The sequence below is a fragment of the Marmota monax genome, unplaced genomic scaffold, assembly GCF_021218885.2.
Source record: "Marmota monax isolate L192 unplaced genomic scaffold, Marmota_monax_Labrador192_F-V1.1 WCK01_AAM20220418_F8-fsc00008, whole genome shotgun sequence".
Classification (NCBI taxonomy): Eukaryota; Metazoa; Chordata; class Mammalia; order Rodentia; family Sciuridae; genus Marmota; species Marmota monax.
This window is the reverse complement of record NW_026694432.1, coordinates 17,221,478-17,238,287: the sequence shown is the minus strand read 5'-3', so window position 1 is coordinate 17,238,287 and position 16,810 is coordinate 17,221,478. Positions and strand designations below refer to the sequence as shown.

Here is a 16,810-nt window from a genome sequence, read left to right as displayed (position 1 = left end):
GGTTTATCTTCCTAATGAGCCTTAGCTTCCCCATCTGTTAAATGGGGATCACAACAGCCTCAACTCCATACTTTCTAGAGCTGCGAAATGAAATGAGATAATGTCCTTCTAGTGCCTGGCACAGGAAGCGCTCCGTACGTGTTAGCCACTCTTACTAAACTAAGGCTAGTGATGAGAAGAAACTCTGGACCACAGGGAGGTCAAGGAAGGCTTTACTGAGCAGGGGACATTCAGGTTTGGCTTTGAAACACTGGAAACACTCTGCATGTCTCTCAGGAGGGGACGTGGTGAACTATGGTAACTGCATGTGATGTGGGGTGGAGAGGCAGGCTGTAGAGCCACCCAAGGGACAGGAGGGGGGAGGGAGGGGACAGAGAGGGGAAAGGAAGGAAGAAAGAATAGATCCAAGTGTTCATAATTAACTCTGGGGCATAAGATTACAGAGGGCTTTGAGATTCAACCAGATATATTTCTGTTAGGTTTTTACCTTGAACAGTAATCCTTTTGGGGGGCTACTAGGAATTGAACCCAGGGGCACTTAACCACTGAGCCACATCCCCAGCCCTTTTTATATTTTATTTAGAAACAGGGTCTCACTGAGTTGCTTAAGGCCTCACTAAATTGCTGAGGCTGGTTTTGAACTTCTGTGATCCTCCTGCCTCAGCCTCCTGAGCAGCTGGGATTACAGGTGTCTGTCACGGCACCTGAAAAGTAATACTTTTATAAGAACATAAAATAAGGGCTGGGGATGTGGCTCAAGCGGTAGCGCGCTCGCCTGGCATGCGTGCGGCCCGGGTTCGATCCTCAGCACCACGTACAAACAGAGATGTTGTGTCCGCCGAAAACTAAAAAATAAATATTAAAAATTCTCTCTCTCTTAAAAAAATGTTAGAAAACGATCTTTAAAAAAAATAAAAATAAAATAAAATAAAGGCATTAAAAGAATACACCAAAGCTGGATATGGTGGTGCGCACCTAGAATCCCAGCCACGTGGGAGGCTGAGGCTGGAGGATCATATTCCAGGTGAGACTACCCAATTTTGCAAGACCCTGTCTGACAAACTTTTACAAAGAGGAATGGGGCTGTGGCTCGGGGTTAGAGTCCTTGTTGAACCTGCAGGAGGCCCTGGATTCTAACCCCAGCACTGCACAGAAAACAGGAAGAAGAAACTCACCAGGGACAGACAAGCATGGGTGACGCTGCGTGCCCCCAGCTGGGCAAGTGGAACGGCAGTAGGGTGACCAGCTGTTCCTGGGACCATGAGGCTTCTTGGGGTTGTGTACTTCAAGACAAAACCCAAAAGTCCTGGGCAAACCGGGACCAGTTGGTCACCCTGGATGGGGGTAGTGTGGATGTCCTGGGGCAGCAGGGAGGGGAAGGATGTGGCTGGACCTCAGACCTGGGGCTCCATCCTGTTGGTCCCTCTGTGGCCTCCAGGTAAGCAGAGGGGCCCGGAAGCTGAGCCTGGGGAGGAGGCTGGGCCGGGTGTGGAGGACGTGGAGAGGCTGAACCTCTTTTGCAAGCTGAGGACAGGGCCTGGAGAAGGCTGGGCCTGGGTCCCCCTCTCCCAGGACTCCCATCATCTTGCTAATGCCCTCTCTACCTCTGCCATGTCCCCAGATACAGACTGCTGAGGTCACCCCAGTCTCATCTCCCAGAAGCAGGGACCCTGGCAGGCTCTGGAGTGGGCAGCCGAGGCCTGGAGGAGGGTGCCCTCCCAAGAGCAGCACTGGGCGCAGGGGCGGAGGGGGAGACAAGGCAGGTGGGGACACTCAGCACAAACACGGCCCTCCCGGGAGACGCAGGGTGCAGACAATTGAACACTTGGACAAAGAAAATGGTGATTAATCAGATTCCCGACTAAGCACATCCAGCACCACCATATAATTAAGCCAAAAACTTGCAGCAGAAAGCTCCTTAATGGAGCGGACACTTAGGCAGAGAATTAATTACGACAGTGCTCAGGGTTTCAGGAGCCCCTAGAGGAACAGGCGTGGGGCCCAAACCAGAAACCAGGAGTCAACCCTGCCTAGCGTGGGACTGAGGCCAGGAGCCGAGTCACCGGCTCAGGCTCGGAGGCAGGTGACCTGCAACGGAATCCGGGCTCTCACAAGCTGTGGGATCTGGGGGAAGTGCCCTCCTGGAGCCTCAGTTTTCTCATCTGTAAAATGGGAATAATACGAAGTGTTCTGGGATCTCTGTGAGGATTCAGTGAAGTAATGCAAACAAAGGACTTTGCATGGCACGTAATGGATGTTCAATGGATTATTATGGATTGAGGAAGTCACTTTCTGTCTTAGGATCTTAATTTCTCATTGCCAAAAAAAAAATATATATATATATATATAGATAGATAGATAGATAGATAATATGGCTGCTTTCTTCCCAGAGAAGCTGGAGGGTCAAGTGAGATCACACCATGAAAACTATATATAAGCTAGAATGTGCTTTCTAAGCAGAAAAGTGCCATGCCCACATTATTAAGATCATTATTAAATCCTTGGTTTCATACTTTATTATTTATTTTATTTTTTGTACCAGGGATTGAACCCAGGGGTGCTTAAGTATTATTTATTTTTTTATTTTGAGACAGGGTCTCCCTAAGTTGCTGAAGATGGCCTTGAACTTGGGGTCCTCCTGCCTCAGCCTCCTGAGCCGGGGGAATCACAGGTGTGTTCCATCACACCTTGCTGCTTGGTTTCATATTAAGATCAGACTCTTGCTGCTTATTTCCCAAGAAGCTGCACAGGTAGTAAAGGTGTGGCCTCGCTGGGCATGGGGGAGCACACCTGTAATCCCAGCCTTTTCGGAGTCTGAGGTGGGAGAATCACAAGTTTGAGGCCAACCTGGGTAGCTTAGCAAGAATTTCTCTTAAAATAAGGCAGAGAGGGCTAGGGATGTGGCTCAGTGGTAGAGTGCTTGTCTGGCATGAGCAAGGCCCTGGTTTCAGGGGAAAAAAAAATGTGTGGCCTAGGAGTTAGGCCATCTGAGTTTGAATCCTACCTTTTACATTTAGCTGTATAACTTGCAGCAAGTTGCTGAGCCTCTCTGTTCTTTAATTTTTCTATCTTGAAAATGGGGGCGATGATAATATTACCTACACAGGGTTGTTGTGAGGTACAAATGAGGACATATGTGTAAAATATTCACACCACTTCTTGGCTCGTAGCTAGGCAAGTGTCAGCTGTGACTACTGTTCCTACAAAGCAAACTCTGGGCTCAGAGGACTCATGCTTTGAAAATAGGACAAACATAGGTTGTCCTAATGTGCAGAGGCGCTTTGAGGCCAGGTGGCACCTTCCCCCGCAAGCCTCCTTAGGCTAGCAGCTGACCCACTGGCCCAGGTGCTCACTCGGGGAACCTGACCGCACCTGTGTCAGGCCTATGCCGGGTGCACAGAGGAACAGCCTGGCCTGCCCTCAGGATGCTCCCAGTCTGTGGGGACAAGACCCTGACTTCAAGTATCAATTCCCACATTCCTAAAGAGCACAAAGATGGCAAAGGACATGGCCCACTGCAGGGCAGGGGTGTACGGAGCCCACCCCGTGAACAACTTCATGTGCAAGTCGTGACTTTTCTCAACTCCTGGAGAGGTGTCATTGCCTCACGGAGGCCCAGGCAGGTACAGCAACAAGCCCCAGGTCACTCAGCGAATCAGAGGCAGAGACCGGATTCGAACACAGACCTGTCTGCCACCCCACAGCGTCTCCCTGTTAGCTCTTCTGGTCCACAGATGGCTCCTGGCCCCCAGGACATCGCACCATGGCCAGCTCCCAGCACCGCTGAAGCAGAGAACTGTCCCAAGGGTCTGGATCATGCCACCGATGATGGCCGAGGTGCGCTTTGTTCCAATCTGGCCCTGTGGTTCCTCGCTGTGTGGCTCTGGCAGACATTCAAACTCCCTAAGCCTCATTTCCCCCCCCTAGAAAAGGACAAGAGCAGTGCCTACCTCTGGAGGGGCTGTGATGGTCCTCCCTCTCCAAGTCCGGGTCCCCCTCCTCTGCCCACCTCTGCAGACTGCACCTGGGGTCAGCTCTAGCTCCGCCCTGCCCGAACCATCCCCTCCTGCTTCCTTCCACCAAGCTTCCATTGCCCTCCTGGAGACCTTCCTTTGCAAACTCCTGGAGCAGGGTGGCCTGTGTCCTCAGCACCCCTGGGGTGGGGACAGTACAGGCCCCGGAGCTCCTGGGAGCCGCAGGGAGCCCACTCCACCTGCAGGCCCCTGGTGGGCGGGAGCCCAGGGTGGGCACCCTCCAGCCTGGTTCCTGGGCTCCCTCCAGAGCTGCCTGCAGCTGACCCGCCCGCGAGTTGCTCAGCCCTCACCAGCAGCTCCAACCACCACCATGGGAGAGGTCTCCCCCCAAAACCTCGGACTTTCAGGGACTCTGACATTGGTTGGTCCACAATCTCTGACCCACTGGAAGACTTAGGACGTTGAGACCTTGGCAAATCACACTTGACCGTCCGGGCACCGCAGCAGTGTCCTGGGACAGCTGGGCTCTGTGGGGCAGAAGTGCTCTCCATTCCCATCTCATTTGCTCAACCAATAAAGAGCCACAGCACTGGACAGTGAAGGCAAAGTGGTGGACAAAAGCAAGGACAGATGCAGTGGCCCCGCAAAGAACTACACGGGGAACGGCCGAGCGCATCAGCGAAGAACCCGCGGCTGACCTCATCCGTATGGTGAAGTACTGAACAGTTCCCCTGAAGGTTGGGAAGGAGACAAAGGTGTTACAACTGTTTGCCCTGTTCTGGAGGTTCTAGCCAGCACAGTTAGGGGAGGACAGGAACTCAAGGGCATCCAGGTTGGAAAGGAAGAAGCCAATCTGTTTGCAGTTGACCTGACCTCAAACACAGAAAAGTCTAAACTGTCAAAGGAGGCAAGGCTGCAAAACTCAAGATCAATGTATAAAATCAACTGCATCTTTATACACTAGCAATGACCAAGTTAAACTGAAATTAAGAAAACAATTTCATTTACAATAGCATTGAAAAGAAGAATACACTTAGAATAGGTCTTTACCAAGGAGGTATAAGACTTGTAAACTGAAGAATCACCACCCATTGTTGAAAGAAATTAAAGACTTAAATACATGCAAAGATATCCAGTGTTCCTGGATTGGGAAAACTTAAAACTTCAAGATGGGCCCGAAACAGTGACTTGAGAGACTGAGGCAGGAGGATCACAGGTTTGAGGCCAGCCTCAGAAACTTAGACTCTGTCTCAAAATAAATTTTTTTTTGATACAATACAGGATTTATTGGTGTTGTGTGTGATTAAGAAGGGGACAGCATAGAGGAAGCCCTCATGAATGCAGGGCCCGCCACTTGTCCAGGGGACCACGATTGGGGATATATTTGACCCCACAGCCATCAGGAACGAGCCGCTTCTCAGCCACCATGTCTTCAAATTCATCAGCATTAAATTTGGTAAAGCCCCACTTCTTTGAGATGTGGGTCTTCTGGCAGCCAGGGAACTTGAACTTGGCCCTTCGTAGGGCCTCAATCACATGTTCCTTGTTCTGCAGCTTGGTGCGGATGGACATGATGACTTGGCCAATGTGAACCCTGGCCACCTTTCCCTGGGGTTTCCCAAAGGCACCCTGCATACCTGTTTGGAGTCTAGATGGGGGACATCATGAGATCAGAAATATGAACATCTACTCAAAGTGCTGTCTCCAAGGTCCCTTAGGGCAACCTATACAAGCAACAGGCTGCATACACTACCAAGGAGATTGCTGTTTGCAGCCATTGCACACTGGGCCACCACAAGTAAAGGAAACCAGTCGGCTTAATTAGCTGCAGAATTTTTTTTTTTTAAAAAGGGCTGAGGTATAGCTCAATTTCCAGTTTAAATATATATATATATATATATATATATATATATATATATGTATAACATTTAAGATGGCAATATTTCTAAATTGATCTACATGTTCAATGCAATCTCTATTAAAATTTCAACTACATTTTTTTGAAGAAATTGATAAGATGGTCTTAAAATGTATAAGGAAATATAAGGCAGTCCAAGGAGCCAAATAATGTTAAAAAAGACTCCAATTTCCTGATTTCAAAACCTATGACAAAGCCATAGTACTAGTGCAGGAGTAAGGATAGACAGACACATAGATAAATGGAGTAGAACAGACCCAAATGGAGCCACAAACTCAGGGTCAGCTGATCGTCAACAAGGGTGCTAAGACCTGTTCAAGGGAGAAGGCAGCCTTTACAACAGATGGTGTGGAGACAATGGGGCACCACAAGCAGAGGAATCAAGCGGGATCCCTGCCTCACACCATACACAAAAATACATTCGAAACTGCTCAAAAATCAAAATGGAAGGGCCCAAACTACTAAACCTTAGAAGGAATGTAGGTCTGATCTATAGGATCTTGGATTAAGCAACACTCCCCTAGTTATGACACCAAAAGTGTAAGTAGCCAAGAAGAACTTGATAAACTGGATACCATGATGCAGTTTGTACACCCAAGGACACTATCAAGAAAGTGACTTCAGGGGGTTGGGGTGGTGGCTCAGCCTAGCATGTGCAAGACGCTGGGTTTGATCCTCAGCACCACATAAAAGTAAATAAAATAAAGGTATTGTGTCCACTACAACTAAAAAAATAAATAAATAAATAAAAAGAGAAAGTGACTTCAGCAGGGCACACACAACATCTATTAAATTTGGCGGGGGGGTGTTGGTAGAGCACATGCTTAGTGTGCCCAAAACCCTGGGTTTGGTTCTCACAACCAAAGGAATAAGGGAAGGAAGGCAGGAAGGAAGGAAAGAAGGAAAAAAAGGAAGGAAGGGCAGATCAACCTACAAAACAGGAAGGACTATTGCAAATCCTGTATTTGGTAAGAGTATAAAATCCAGAATATATGAAGAACTTACTATTCATCATCAAAAAGATAAATAACCAAATATTAAAAAGTGAGGAAAGGATTTGAATAGAAATTTCTTCAAGGAAGAGATCCAAGTAGCTAATAGGCCCATGAACATATGCTCAAAATCACTCGTGATTAGGAAAATGCAAATCCAACCCATCAGGACAGCTATAACCCAAAGGGAGCTAAGGGGCTGGGGACCAAGCCCAGTGACAGAGCCCAGTGGCAGAGTGCAGGCCTGGCACGTGCAAGGCCTGGGTTTGGGCCTCGGCACTGCAATTCGGATAACAAAACAAGATAAAACGACAGTGAGTGTGACGCTCACGTGGAGAAACTGGAACTCTTGTGCATTGCCGGTGGGAACGCGAAGGGGCCTGGCTGTGGAAAATGGGCCGGTTCCCCAGACAGAGAACAGAGAACCATGCCGTGGCCCAGCGTTCCTCCTGTAGGGTGTGTGTGTCCATATATACCTTGGTTGCCAGGGGCTGGTGGCAAAGGGAAATGGGGACTGACTGCTAATAGGTACACGGTTTCTTTTAAGTGTGAAGAAAACGCACAACTTTTTCAATGTATTTAAAAAAAAAAACAATGAATTGTCTGCTTTGTCTATTTATTAACTTTGTTGTTTGTTTGGGTGCTGGGGATGGAACCCAGGGCCTCACACATGCGGAGCACAGACTCTACCACTGAGCTACGCCTCTAGCTCCAATTGCGGACTTTAAAATGGAAAATTTATGAGAATTATATTTCAATTTTTGAACAAGGAAAGAAGGGAAAAAAAAAAAAAAAACAGGCACAGCTCTTGCCCTGGGGGGAGTTTACATTCACACACACACACACACACACCCCTACACACACACACACACCCCTACACACACACACACACACCTACACACACACACCCTACACACACACACACCCCTACACACACACACCCCCTACACACACACACACACACCTACACACACACACACCCTACACACACACACACCCTACACACACACACCCTACACACACACACCCCCCTACACACACACACACACACCCCTACACACACACACACACCCCTACACACACACACCGTACACACACACACACCCCACACACACACACCCTACACACACACCCTACACACACACACACACCCCTACACACACACACACCCTACACACACACACACCCTACACACACACACACACACCCTACAGAGCAAACTGACTCTGTGTCAAGTGCTCTGAAGGAAGGGTTCCAAGAAGAGGGCTGCCACGTCAAGGGGGACACACCCGAGTCAGGGATCTGCAGTTAGGGAGAAGGAAGAAAGGGCGGCCAGGTGTGATCCCAGAGACTCAGGAGGCTGGGGCAGGAGGATCGCAAGCTTGAGGCCAACCTGAGCAACTTAATAAGACTGTGTCTCAAAATAGGTTGGGAACGTAGCTCAGTGGTAGAGTCCTTGGGTTCAATCCCCAGTATCAGAAGTTAAAAAGAAAAGAAAGAAAGGGATGGGGCAGGGCAGGGTGGAGAGAGAGAGAGAGAGAGAGAGAGAGAGAGAGAGAGAGAGAGCGCGGATGGAAGACTGGCAGAAAAAGGAAGAACAGGGGCAAAGAACTGGTGGAGAGATCCATGCGGGCATGGTAGTGGGGTGCACAGGAGAAGCACCCAGGGAAGGGCAGGAAGGGCGACTGACTGTGCCCATGGCCTGCTTGGAAGTGGGGGAGGCTGAGCTCGAAAGCAGGTGGGGAGAGCACCAAGCCCTCTGCAATCCTCCTAGAGGTATCAGGAGTTCATTCCTCCTGGTTGAGGCCATCCTCCTGCGACCTATGCAGGGGGGACACATCCGCATCCTTAATTCCTGTTGCAGCCCCCCCTGTCCTGATGCTCCCGGGAAGGATGCACGGATGGAAACCGCTTCACTGCCATGGCAACGGCAGCCACTTCTGCCTCCTCCTCCTCCTCCCGAGGAGCCAGGTGGGGAAGTCTGCCTGGCAACAGTGTGGGTGTCAGGAACCAGTGGCAAAGGTGCAGAGAAGCCCCGCCCCCAGCAGGGGCCTGGGGATCCCCTGTCATTTACTTGCTTGGCTGGGATCCCAGGTTCCCTGCTTCTCCTTCCAGTGGAGAGTCACAGCAGCCACTAACATCTGGACAGTCTTTTATGGCTCAGATTGTGATTCACGGCAGCCTGGGACGTGGGATTACTGGCCCCTGGGACTGATGAGGACACCGAGGCTCGGGGAGGTGGAGGGGGCCTGCTAACCCAGTGTCCTCCCTGTGCTAAGGTGTGCTGATGTCACAGGGCAGGAGCCATCAACGAAAGGAGAGAGGGGGAGGGTCCCGCCCCTGCTTTCCCCCTGGTAACCTCTCTTTCGGGGATGTTGTGCTCTGTCCCTGTCTGGCCCACTAGAGCCCTGGGAGAGGTCATTTGGGGATTGTGAGATTAGGGTGGTAGGAAGGACTGTGGGAGGAGGGACTGCAGAGGGCATCTCTGGAGGGACACCCCAGGGGCTGGGCTTGAAGGTTTCTCTTCAAAATGCGCAGCTCTGAACTTGAGCACGGGCATTAAGGACCACGGCTAGCATTTTCTGCACTCTGTGCCAGCTCTGGGCCAAGCACTTGGCATGCACCCGCTCGTCTGGCACTCACAACCACAAATGAAGGATGGGTCACGGCCCCATCCATCTAGGGAGAGAGTCTCAACTCAAGGCCTCAGGGAGGCAGAGTGCCGCCAACCAGGCTGTTGGACCCCAGAGCCACCTGCAGTCCCCAGCCCCAGGGCAGACTCCCCCTGCCTCTTCTCCCCACCCCACCGGGCAGGGAAGATTAACGGGGAGGGCCAGGAGCAGGGGGGTAGAAGGGCCTGGGCCAGGGGCGCAGAACCTGTTGGAGGAAGAGCTGGCTAAGTGGGGGCGGGGGAGGGGGGAAGGGTTCTCAGGACCTACCCTTGGCAGCGCTGGCCAGTGCTCCTTACAGGTGGCATTTCATCTCATCCCCAGAACGACAGGAAGAGGCAGTAACAGCTAGCACTTATTATACGCCAAGCATCTGTCTAATGCCCAGGGACATCCCACTCATTTAATTCCCCAGGCGAGATGCCGGGCAACGTTAGGGCAGGGTAACTTGTCCTGCTGATATGGAATTTTACGGGGGAGATAAGGAATTTTACGGGGGGTTCCAGACAGAACTCAGGGCCTTGGGCGTGCCAGGCAAGGGCTCCTCCCCTGAGCCACAGTCCTCGGGCTCAAGATGCCCCAGACTCACTACGCTGCCAGGAAAGGGGTCAACCCTTTCTCCAGAAGAGACCCTTTCTGAGGTCACAGGGTGATTTGATCCCCTCCCCAGGGAGCACATGTCACCTGAGACCCTGTAGAAGACTCCACCGCAGACTCTGGCCCATGGCTGTCCAGAGCTGAGTGCAGGGGAGGAGCCAACAGCGCCCACCCACCTGGGGGAGCTTATTTTTGCTCAGGGTATTTTTGTCTGGAGTCACACACACAATCCTGATCCTCCAAGTGGCATCAAATCCCTCCCTAAAACAGTCCTTGAAAGGCCCCGATGGCCAGGCTCCCTGCTCTCTCCTACAGCAGCGAGGAAAGGAGGCAGGGATTGGACCCCAGGGCCCACCGCCTCCCCAGGCCTCTGGGTGCAAAACAGGGGTTGGAGGGCTACTCTCGGGACCCTCCCCTCATTCCAGGATTCCTGCCTGGAGGACCCCATTCAGCAGGCAGTGGTGGCTGGCGGTGTCAGAGAGCCTGCCTCCCTGGGGCTGGGGCCTGGTCCTATGAACCACGACAGCAGCTACCATTTCCTAATCCTTACCTAAGTGCCAGGTGCTGTGCTGAGTGCTCTTCCTGTGTCCTCCACTGAGCACGCTTACCCTGCAGCCCTGAGAGGCACGCACAGTCACCACCTCCACTTCCGGATGAGGAAATGGGGCTGACAGGCTGAGCTGCCTGTGTTCACACTTGCGGGGAGCAGAAGCGGGGCTTCCGCACTCCCTCTTCCTCCTCTGCAAGATGGGGAGATCCCACCACTCCTGGGGCAGCGGGGGTGGGTGAAGCCTGATTAAGCAGCTGCCCAAAGCGGCCCTGATAAACTGTGTCCCACTTTCTGTCCTGCAGAGCCCAGCCACCAAGTCCCACCTGTCACAGCTGACAACCACCGTGTCATTCCCAGGCTGCAGCAACAGCCTTGTATTTCAGCCAAGGATCCCAGTGTCCCTGGTGGCCTGTCTTAGGGATGACAGCGAGTGGCAGCTTGGGGATGGCGGTCCACTCTGATGGCCCATGGGGCTGCTGACCACAGTCAGGCAGTGACAGGCTGAGCAGCTGGCAGGGCCTGAGGCTGATGAAGCACCCAGGGGAGCCTCTGCCCACGTCCTGCCTCCAAGTCCAGGCTCTTCACTTCACTTTGGGGACCTGCAGGCGCAGGACAAGAGCACCAGCGGAGGCCTCCACGTCAATTGTCTAACTATGCAAGAGTTACAAACCAAGATAACACCCTCTTAAATAAAACAGCCCTGTCCTCTGACCAGCCCGATGGCTGGAAGGCCAGGCTGTGCAGTCTGGTCTCTGATGGCGTGGAGTTTGCAGTCAGAAGGCAGCAGCATCTCCAGCATCTGGGAAAGTCAGCACCCGTACTCCGGTTTCTGGTGGGGCCTCACACCCAGGTCTGGACACACCTGTCAGCATTGGTCACATCTGTCCTGCTCCACAAGCAGCCAGTTTCTGTATCCCTTGAGCCAGGTGTGCCACACCAGCAGCATGGCCCAGCCCCTGGAGAAGCCCAGCAGTCCTGGAGGTAGGACAGGAGTCTCTGGGGTCCTGAGTATCTGCACTGGGTCTAGGGTGGGAGGGTGCACAGGCTTCTGGCAGGCATGTCCCCCTGACCCTGTGGGCCTCTTGCCCCCTAGTAAAAGATGTGGCTAGAGGAGGGCAGGGAGGGCCCCTAACACCCCGATACTGCTCAGGTCCCCTTTGGTGATTGTTGTAATCAAACTGCTAAGTACTCATTAGAGACATGTTTGCAAAGGAGAGTCTCGGGCCACATAGTTGCCTGGACTCTAGGGACATCCCAGGAGGACAGAGAGTATGGGATTTAATACCAGGAAATCCAGATTCCAGTCCCAGTTTTGCCATGTGCAGGCTGTGACAAGTGGCTTTGTGAATTCCTCTCTTGGGTCCTGTTTACTCCTCTATAAAACAGGGAAGGTATCCTCGCCTGGAAGCGTGGTAGTGAGGAGAGGCTGGTGCCCAACTCGCGGGGACTTTCACCTTCACTCTCACTGCTAACGGCGGCGCAGCCTGTCATCCTAGTTGACTCGGGAGGCTGAGGCAGGAGGATCGTAAGTTTGGGACCAGCCTCAGCAACTTAGCAAAACCCTGTCTCAAAATCAATATAAAAAGGGCTGGGGGCGTAGCTCAGTGGTTGAGGTTCCTGGGTTGATCTCTAGTACAAAAGCACCCGGGTCTCTTACTGTCTTCCAGCACAGCCCTCACCAGGTCCCAACATGGTCACTGACAGTGCTTGAGTCCTCACGGCAGGGACTGTGCCTCCCACACCACTGAATCCCCAGCACCTAGCATTATGCCTGGCAGAGTGAGCACCCAGCGAATGTCTGACGGGCTGAGAGGACCTCGAGGCCAAGTCACTCCCACGCCCCTCCCCCCTGCCCATCTGCACTCTGAGCATCCCACCTTCACACGCACCTCTGGGGGCCACCCTCAGGGACAGGCTCTAGGCCTCCATGAGCTCTAGGAAGAGAAGCACCACAGCACACCTGCGGGGTGGACAGAGGTGGTGGGGGCGAGATGCTGCAGGAGGAAATGATGGACGAGCTGCCCTAGAGATAAAAAGGAGAGAACTGAGCCAGTGACTCGGGAGGCTGAGGCAGGAGGATCTTGAGTTCAAAGCCAGCCTCAGCAAAAGTGAGGTGCTAAGCCACTCAGGGAGACCCTGTCTCTAAATAAAATACAAAACAGGGCTGGGGATGTGGCTCAGCGGTTGAGAGCCCCTGAGTCCAATCCCCAGTACAGAAAAATAAAAGGGGGAGAGGACTTCCAGAGGCAGGACCAGCAAACACAAAGGCGCAAGGTGCATGAGGATCCGGGTGCTTAGCTCACCGTGGCCGAGTTCAGAGACAGCCATGGTGAGTCAGGGCGGGTGGGCAGGCCCGGGCAGCCCTTCAGTGTCCCACTGTCTAGACCAGTGATTCTCAATGTGTGGTCCCTGGCCCAGCAGCACTCCCAGGAAACTTGTTAAAAACGCAAATTTTAGGGTCCCGCCCCAGACCTACTAAATCTGAAATTCTGGAGGTGTGCAGAGAACTCTGGATTTTAACAAGCCTCCGTGTGAGTCTGAAGATGCTGAAGCTGGAGAACCATGGCTCTAGGTTTCTTGAGGAAGGCGATTAGGAGCCACGTTGGTTTTTCAACAGAGGGAAGCAGGTCAGCACCCCACTTTCAGGTCATCTGGTGAGGATCCATCCAGGGCAGCCTGGAGAGGGGCAGGTAAAAGGCCCCCATCTGAAGGGGGGCCTCCACAGACCCTCACCTCCAGCTGGACAGAGGCTCTGTGTGCTGCAGAACAATGTAGCTGCCCAGGTGAAAGTGGGGCCCCCAGGGAAGCCACAGACCCCTGCTGGCACAGGGCCTGTCGTCAGGGTGACCACCTGTCACTTGGAGGAAAAGGTCAGCGTCCTATGGAGAGGTCAACGATGGGGAGTTGGTTGTCATGGCAACCTCCCCTCAGGTGGGGCAGGGAAAGGGAAGAAGGAAGGCTGGTTGCTCCCAGAAACCCCCCCATCCCAGGAGGAATCTACTGACCCCACAGCCCTCAGTGCCCCCCATCTAGCCCACTGTCCCCTCCTCTGTGCATCTGGGCCCCCGGTGGCAATTTCCTCCCCTCCCCTCCTCCTCAGTTTGCTCTACAGCCTCCTGGTCACAGCCTAAGGGCTGGGTTGTCTCCTGGGTTACAGCCTGGGCTTCAGTAGCTGTGTGACCTCCCCTCCAGAGGCCAGGGCCTCTCCTCAGCCAGCCTTCACCTTCTCTGGCCAACTAGTGCAGGGGCAGCGACTCATGTGGGGGTGGTGACCCAGATCAGCAGAGGAAGAAGAACAGGACAGTTGTCCCCTCCCAAGCAGAAGGGCCCTCTCACTGCTTTTTAAAACATTCAGGGGGGCCGGGGATGTGGCTCAAGCGGTAGCACGCTCGCCTGGCGTGCATGCGGCCCGGGTTCGATCCTCGCACCACATACAAACAAAGATGTTGTGTCCGCCGAGAACTAAAAAATAAATATTAAAAAATTCTCTCTCTCTCTCTTTAAAAAAAAAATAAAAAAATAAAATAAAATAAAACATTCAGGAAGAAAGCCCAGGGCAACTTGGGTCCAACTTGACCCTCAGGAGAGAAGAAGGCAAGAGACCACCACACCCCCAAACCCGGGAGATTGCAAGGTTCAAGCGGTCTGGGTCAGAGTCCTGTACTGATAATGTTCACTTGGGCAGGCCTCACCCCCTCCTGAGCCTCAGTTTCCTCATCTGTACACCAGAGACAGTATCTGAACAACCAGGTCTGCTTCCCGGGGTTACCCCAGGATCAGGCCAGGAGACGCGCCCTCAGGGGGAGGCAGAGGCCTGGTGCCTCCCTGAGCCCTGCCCTGTTTCTAGGGGAGGAGGCAATGTCCACTCCTGGGTGGCTTCTCCTTGCTGGTGGGACACCTTGTGGGGAATAACAGCAGCTTTGGGGTCAGACATGCCCCATAAATACTGACTGCGGGTGCTGCTGTTTTCACCATTAATCACGGGGCAATGGATGGATGGAGGCCTGCCTGGGAAATCGCTTCCTCCAGGTAATTTATATCTCCTATGCTCCTTGCGGTCTTCATACACTACAGTCTGCTAGACGGATGCTTGCTGGAAAGCAGAAGCCACGTGCTTTTCGGTTTTCCTGCCAGGCCCTGGCCAGTTTCTGGCAGAGGGCACCCAAGGATCTCGGCCAGGAGGGGCTGGAGGTCTTCTCTAACTCAGGCAGCCCTCCTGCCTCCAGGGAGAGGTCCTTAGCCCTGCCCAGGGAGTCCCCGGTCCAGGAGCCTGAGTGTCAGGGTCTCTGTGGGTGAGCAGGAGCTGAGTGGCAGCAGCAGGATCTGGGACCACAGGGAAGTCCCAGGGCCACCCCGGCCCCTCCCACTGAGAGCTGATAATAGGAGTGGTTCTAATTATGTGCTAATTGCTTTCTTCCAGGCAGCTTCTGGGAGCCCAGGAGTTCAGAGTTCATGAATAAATGAAGAGGGAGGAAGCGGGAAGGGATGTTTATTGATCCACAAATCTCCATGTGCAGCCCCGGCCCCACAGATGCGGCTGTGACACTTTGAATACGTTAAGCCCAGCCCCTCTCTCCCTGCAACAAACAGATGGGGATGGGGGCAAAAGGAAGTTACCAGAGTGTCCTCGACTGGCTTTGGGACACTCTCAGTCTCCACACTACCCTGGACTTACCCTGTAGTTTTGGGCACTCACACTGACCATTTCTTGGGCTTTAGCTTTCCCTGCCCCCTGCCCGATAGTGTCACAGTCCCTCTCAGAAAGCCCTGCTTCAGCATGTGAATGAGGGAACCACAGAGCCACAAAGAGTCCTGTAGGGAGCATCACAAGTTCAAAGCCAGCCTCTGGGACTTAGGGAGACCTCGTTTCAAAATAAAAAAAAATAAGAGCCGGGCGCGGTGGCCCATGCCTGTAATCCCAGCGACTAGGGAGGCCAAGGCAGGAGGATTGGGAGTTCAAAGCCAGCAGCTTGGAGAGGCCCTAAGCAACTCAGAGAAACCCTGTCTCTAAATAAAACCCAAAAAAGGGCTGGGGGTGTGGCCCAGTGGTTAAGCTCCTGGCTTCAATCCCCAGCACCAAAATAAATAAAAAGGGGCTGGGATGTGTTCAGAGGTCCAGCGCCCCAGCCTTCGATCCCGACCTCCACCCGAATACCTCTTTCTCTAGGGGGCTGTAGACTGCAGGGAGGTGGTGGGAGGACACCATGTTTGGTGACACCTCTGTGCAGTGGGACACCTGGTAGATGCCGGCTCTGCTGCTCCCTGGCAGGCTGGGTGGGAGGCCCCGGCAAGGCACTGAAGCCTCCCGAGCCTCAAGCTGCTCCATCTGCTGAAGGGGAGCCGCAGATGCTGGGCCGGGAAGGTTCGCCCCGGGCACCTGACGTCCTTCGCCTGGCGCCTTGCACACCGTAAGTGTGTGGGAAGGGGAGCTGGAGTGCCAACGCTGCCAGCAGCCCTGCGAGTACAGAGTACAGGCCGAGTACAGGCCGAGTACAGGCCGTTGCCAGCATGACAGGTGATAGAGGGCGGGGGTGTAGCTTGGGGGCAGAGCGTTTGCCTAGCATCAGTGAGGCCCTGGCTCCGCCTGTGGCACTGCAAAGAGCAAAGAAAGGAAGCACAGGAGGAGGAGGAGGAGGAGGAAAAGGAGGAGGAAAATAAAGAAAGGAAAAAAAAGAGAATCTAAGGTACAGAGAGGTCAAGCCACTTGCCCAACACCACGCATGAAGTGGTCTACTTTGTCTGGTCCACTTTTGTCCCCAGGAGTTGGTACATGATAGGTATCCATAAATAATGCCCAGAGTTACAGAAACCCGGAGGGGAAACAAGAAGCAGCCTGGCCTGGTGGTGCATCCCTGCCATCCCCCTACTTGCCTTAGTTCCAGTTATTTGGGAGGCTGAGGAAGAAGGATCATAAATTTGAGGCCAATATGGGGAACTTAGTGAGACCCTGTTTCAAATGAAAAATAAATAAATAAATAAAAAGCCCAGTAGTAGAGTGCTTGCCCGGCAGTTGCAAGGCGTAGGTTCGATCTGTAGAACCAGGAAAACAAACATTCTTTATAATAATGAAGAATAAAAACAGGCCCTGCTTCTGTTGACCAAGGGGGACC

General features: G+C 53.0%; 2 protein-coding genes and 1 non-coding gene across 3 annotated transcripts in view; all 3 read right to left on the bottom strand.

Annotated features, from left to right (window-relative positions):
- Window positions 1–16,810, bottom strand: part of Nkain1 (sodium/potassium transporting ATPase interacting 1) — a 43,801-nt gene that overhangs the window by 18,136 nt on the left and 8,855 nt on the right. The gene's annotated exons all lie outside the window — the stretch shown is intronic.
- Window positions 5,235–5,660, bottom strand: LOC131423208 (large ribosomal subunit protein uL16-like). The gene has a single exon (XM_058570951.1). It carries the CDS (start codon window positions 5,607–5,609, stop codon window positions 5,307–5,309), a length of 303 nt encoding a protein of 100 aa, XP_058426934.1. The 5' UTR covers window positions 5,610–5,660; the 3' UTR covers window positions 5,235–5,306.
- LOC124075448 (small nucleolar RNA SNORA70) lies at window positions 5,671–5,805 on the bottom strand. The gene has a single exon (XR_006846062.1). It is a non-coding gene; the product is annotated as a small nucleolar RNA SNORA70 (small nucleolar RNA).

What these genes read in the sequence shown, in the direction of transcription:
- LOC131423208 (XM_058570951.1), bottom strand. Translation starts at nt 5,609, where the DNA reads ATGCAGGGTGCCTTTGGGAAACCCCAGGGAAAGGTGGCCAGGGTTCAC.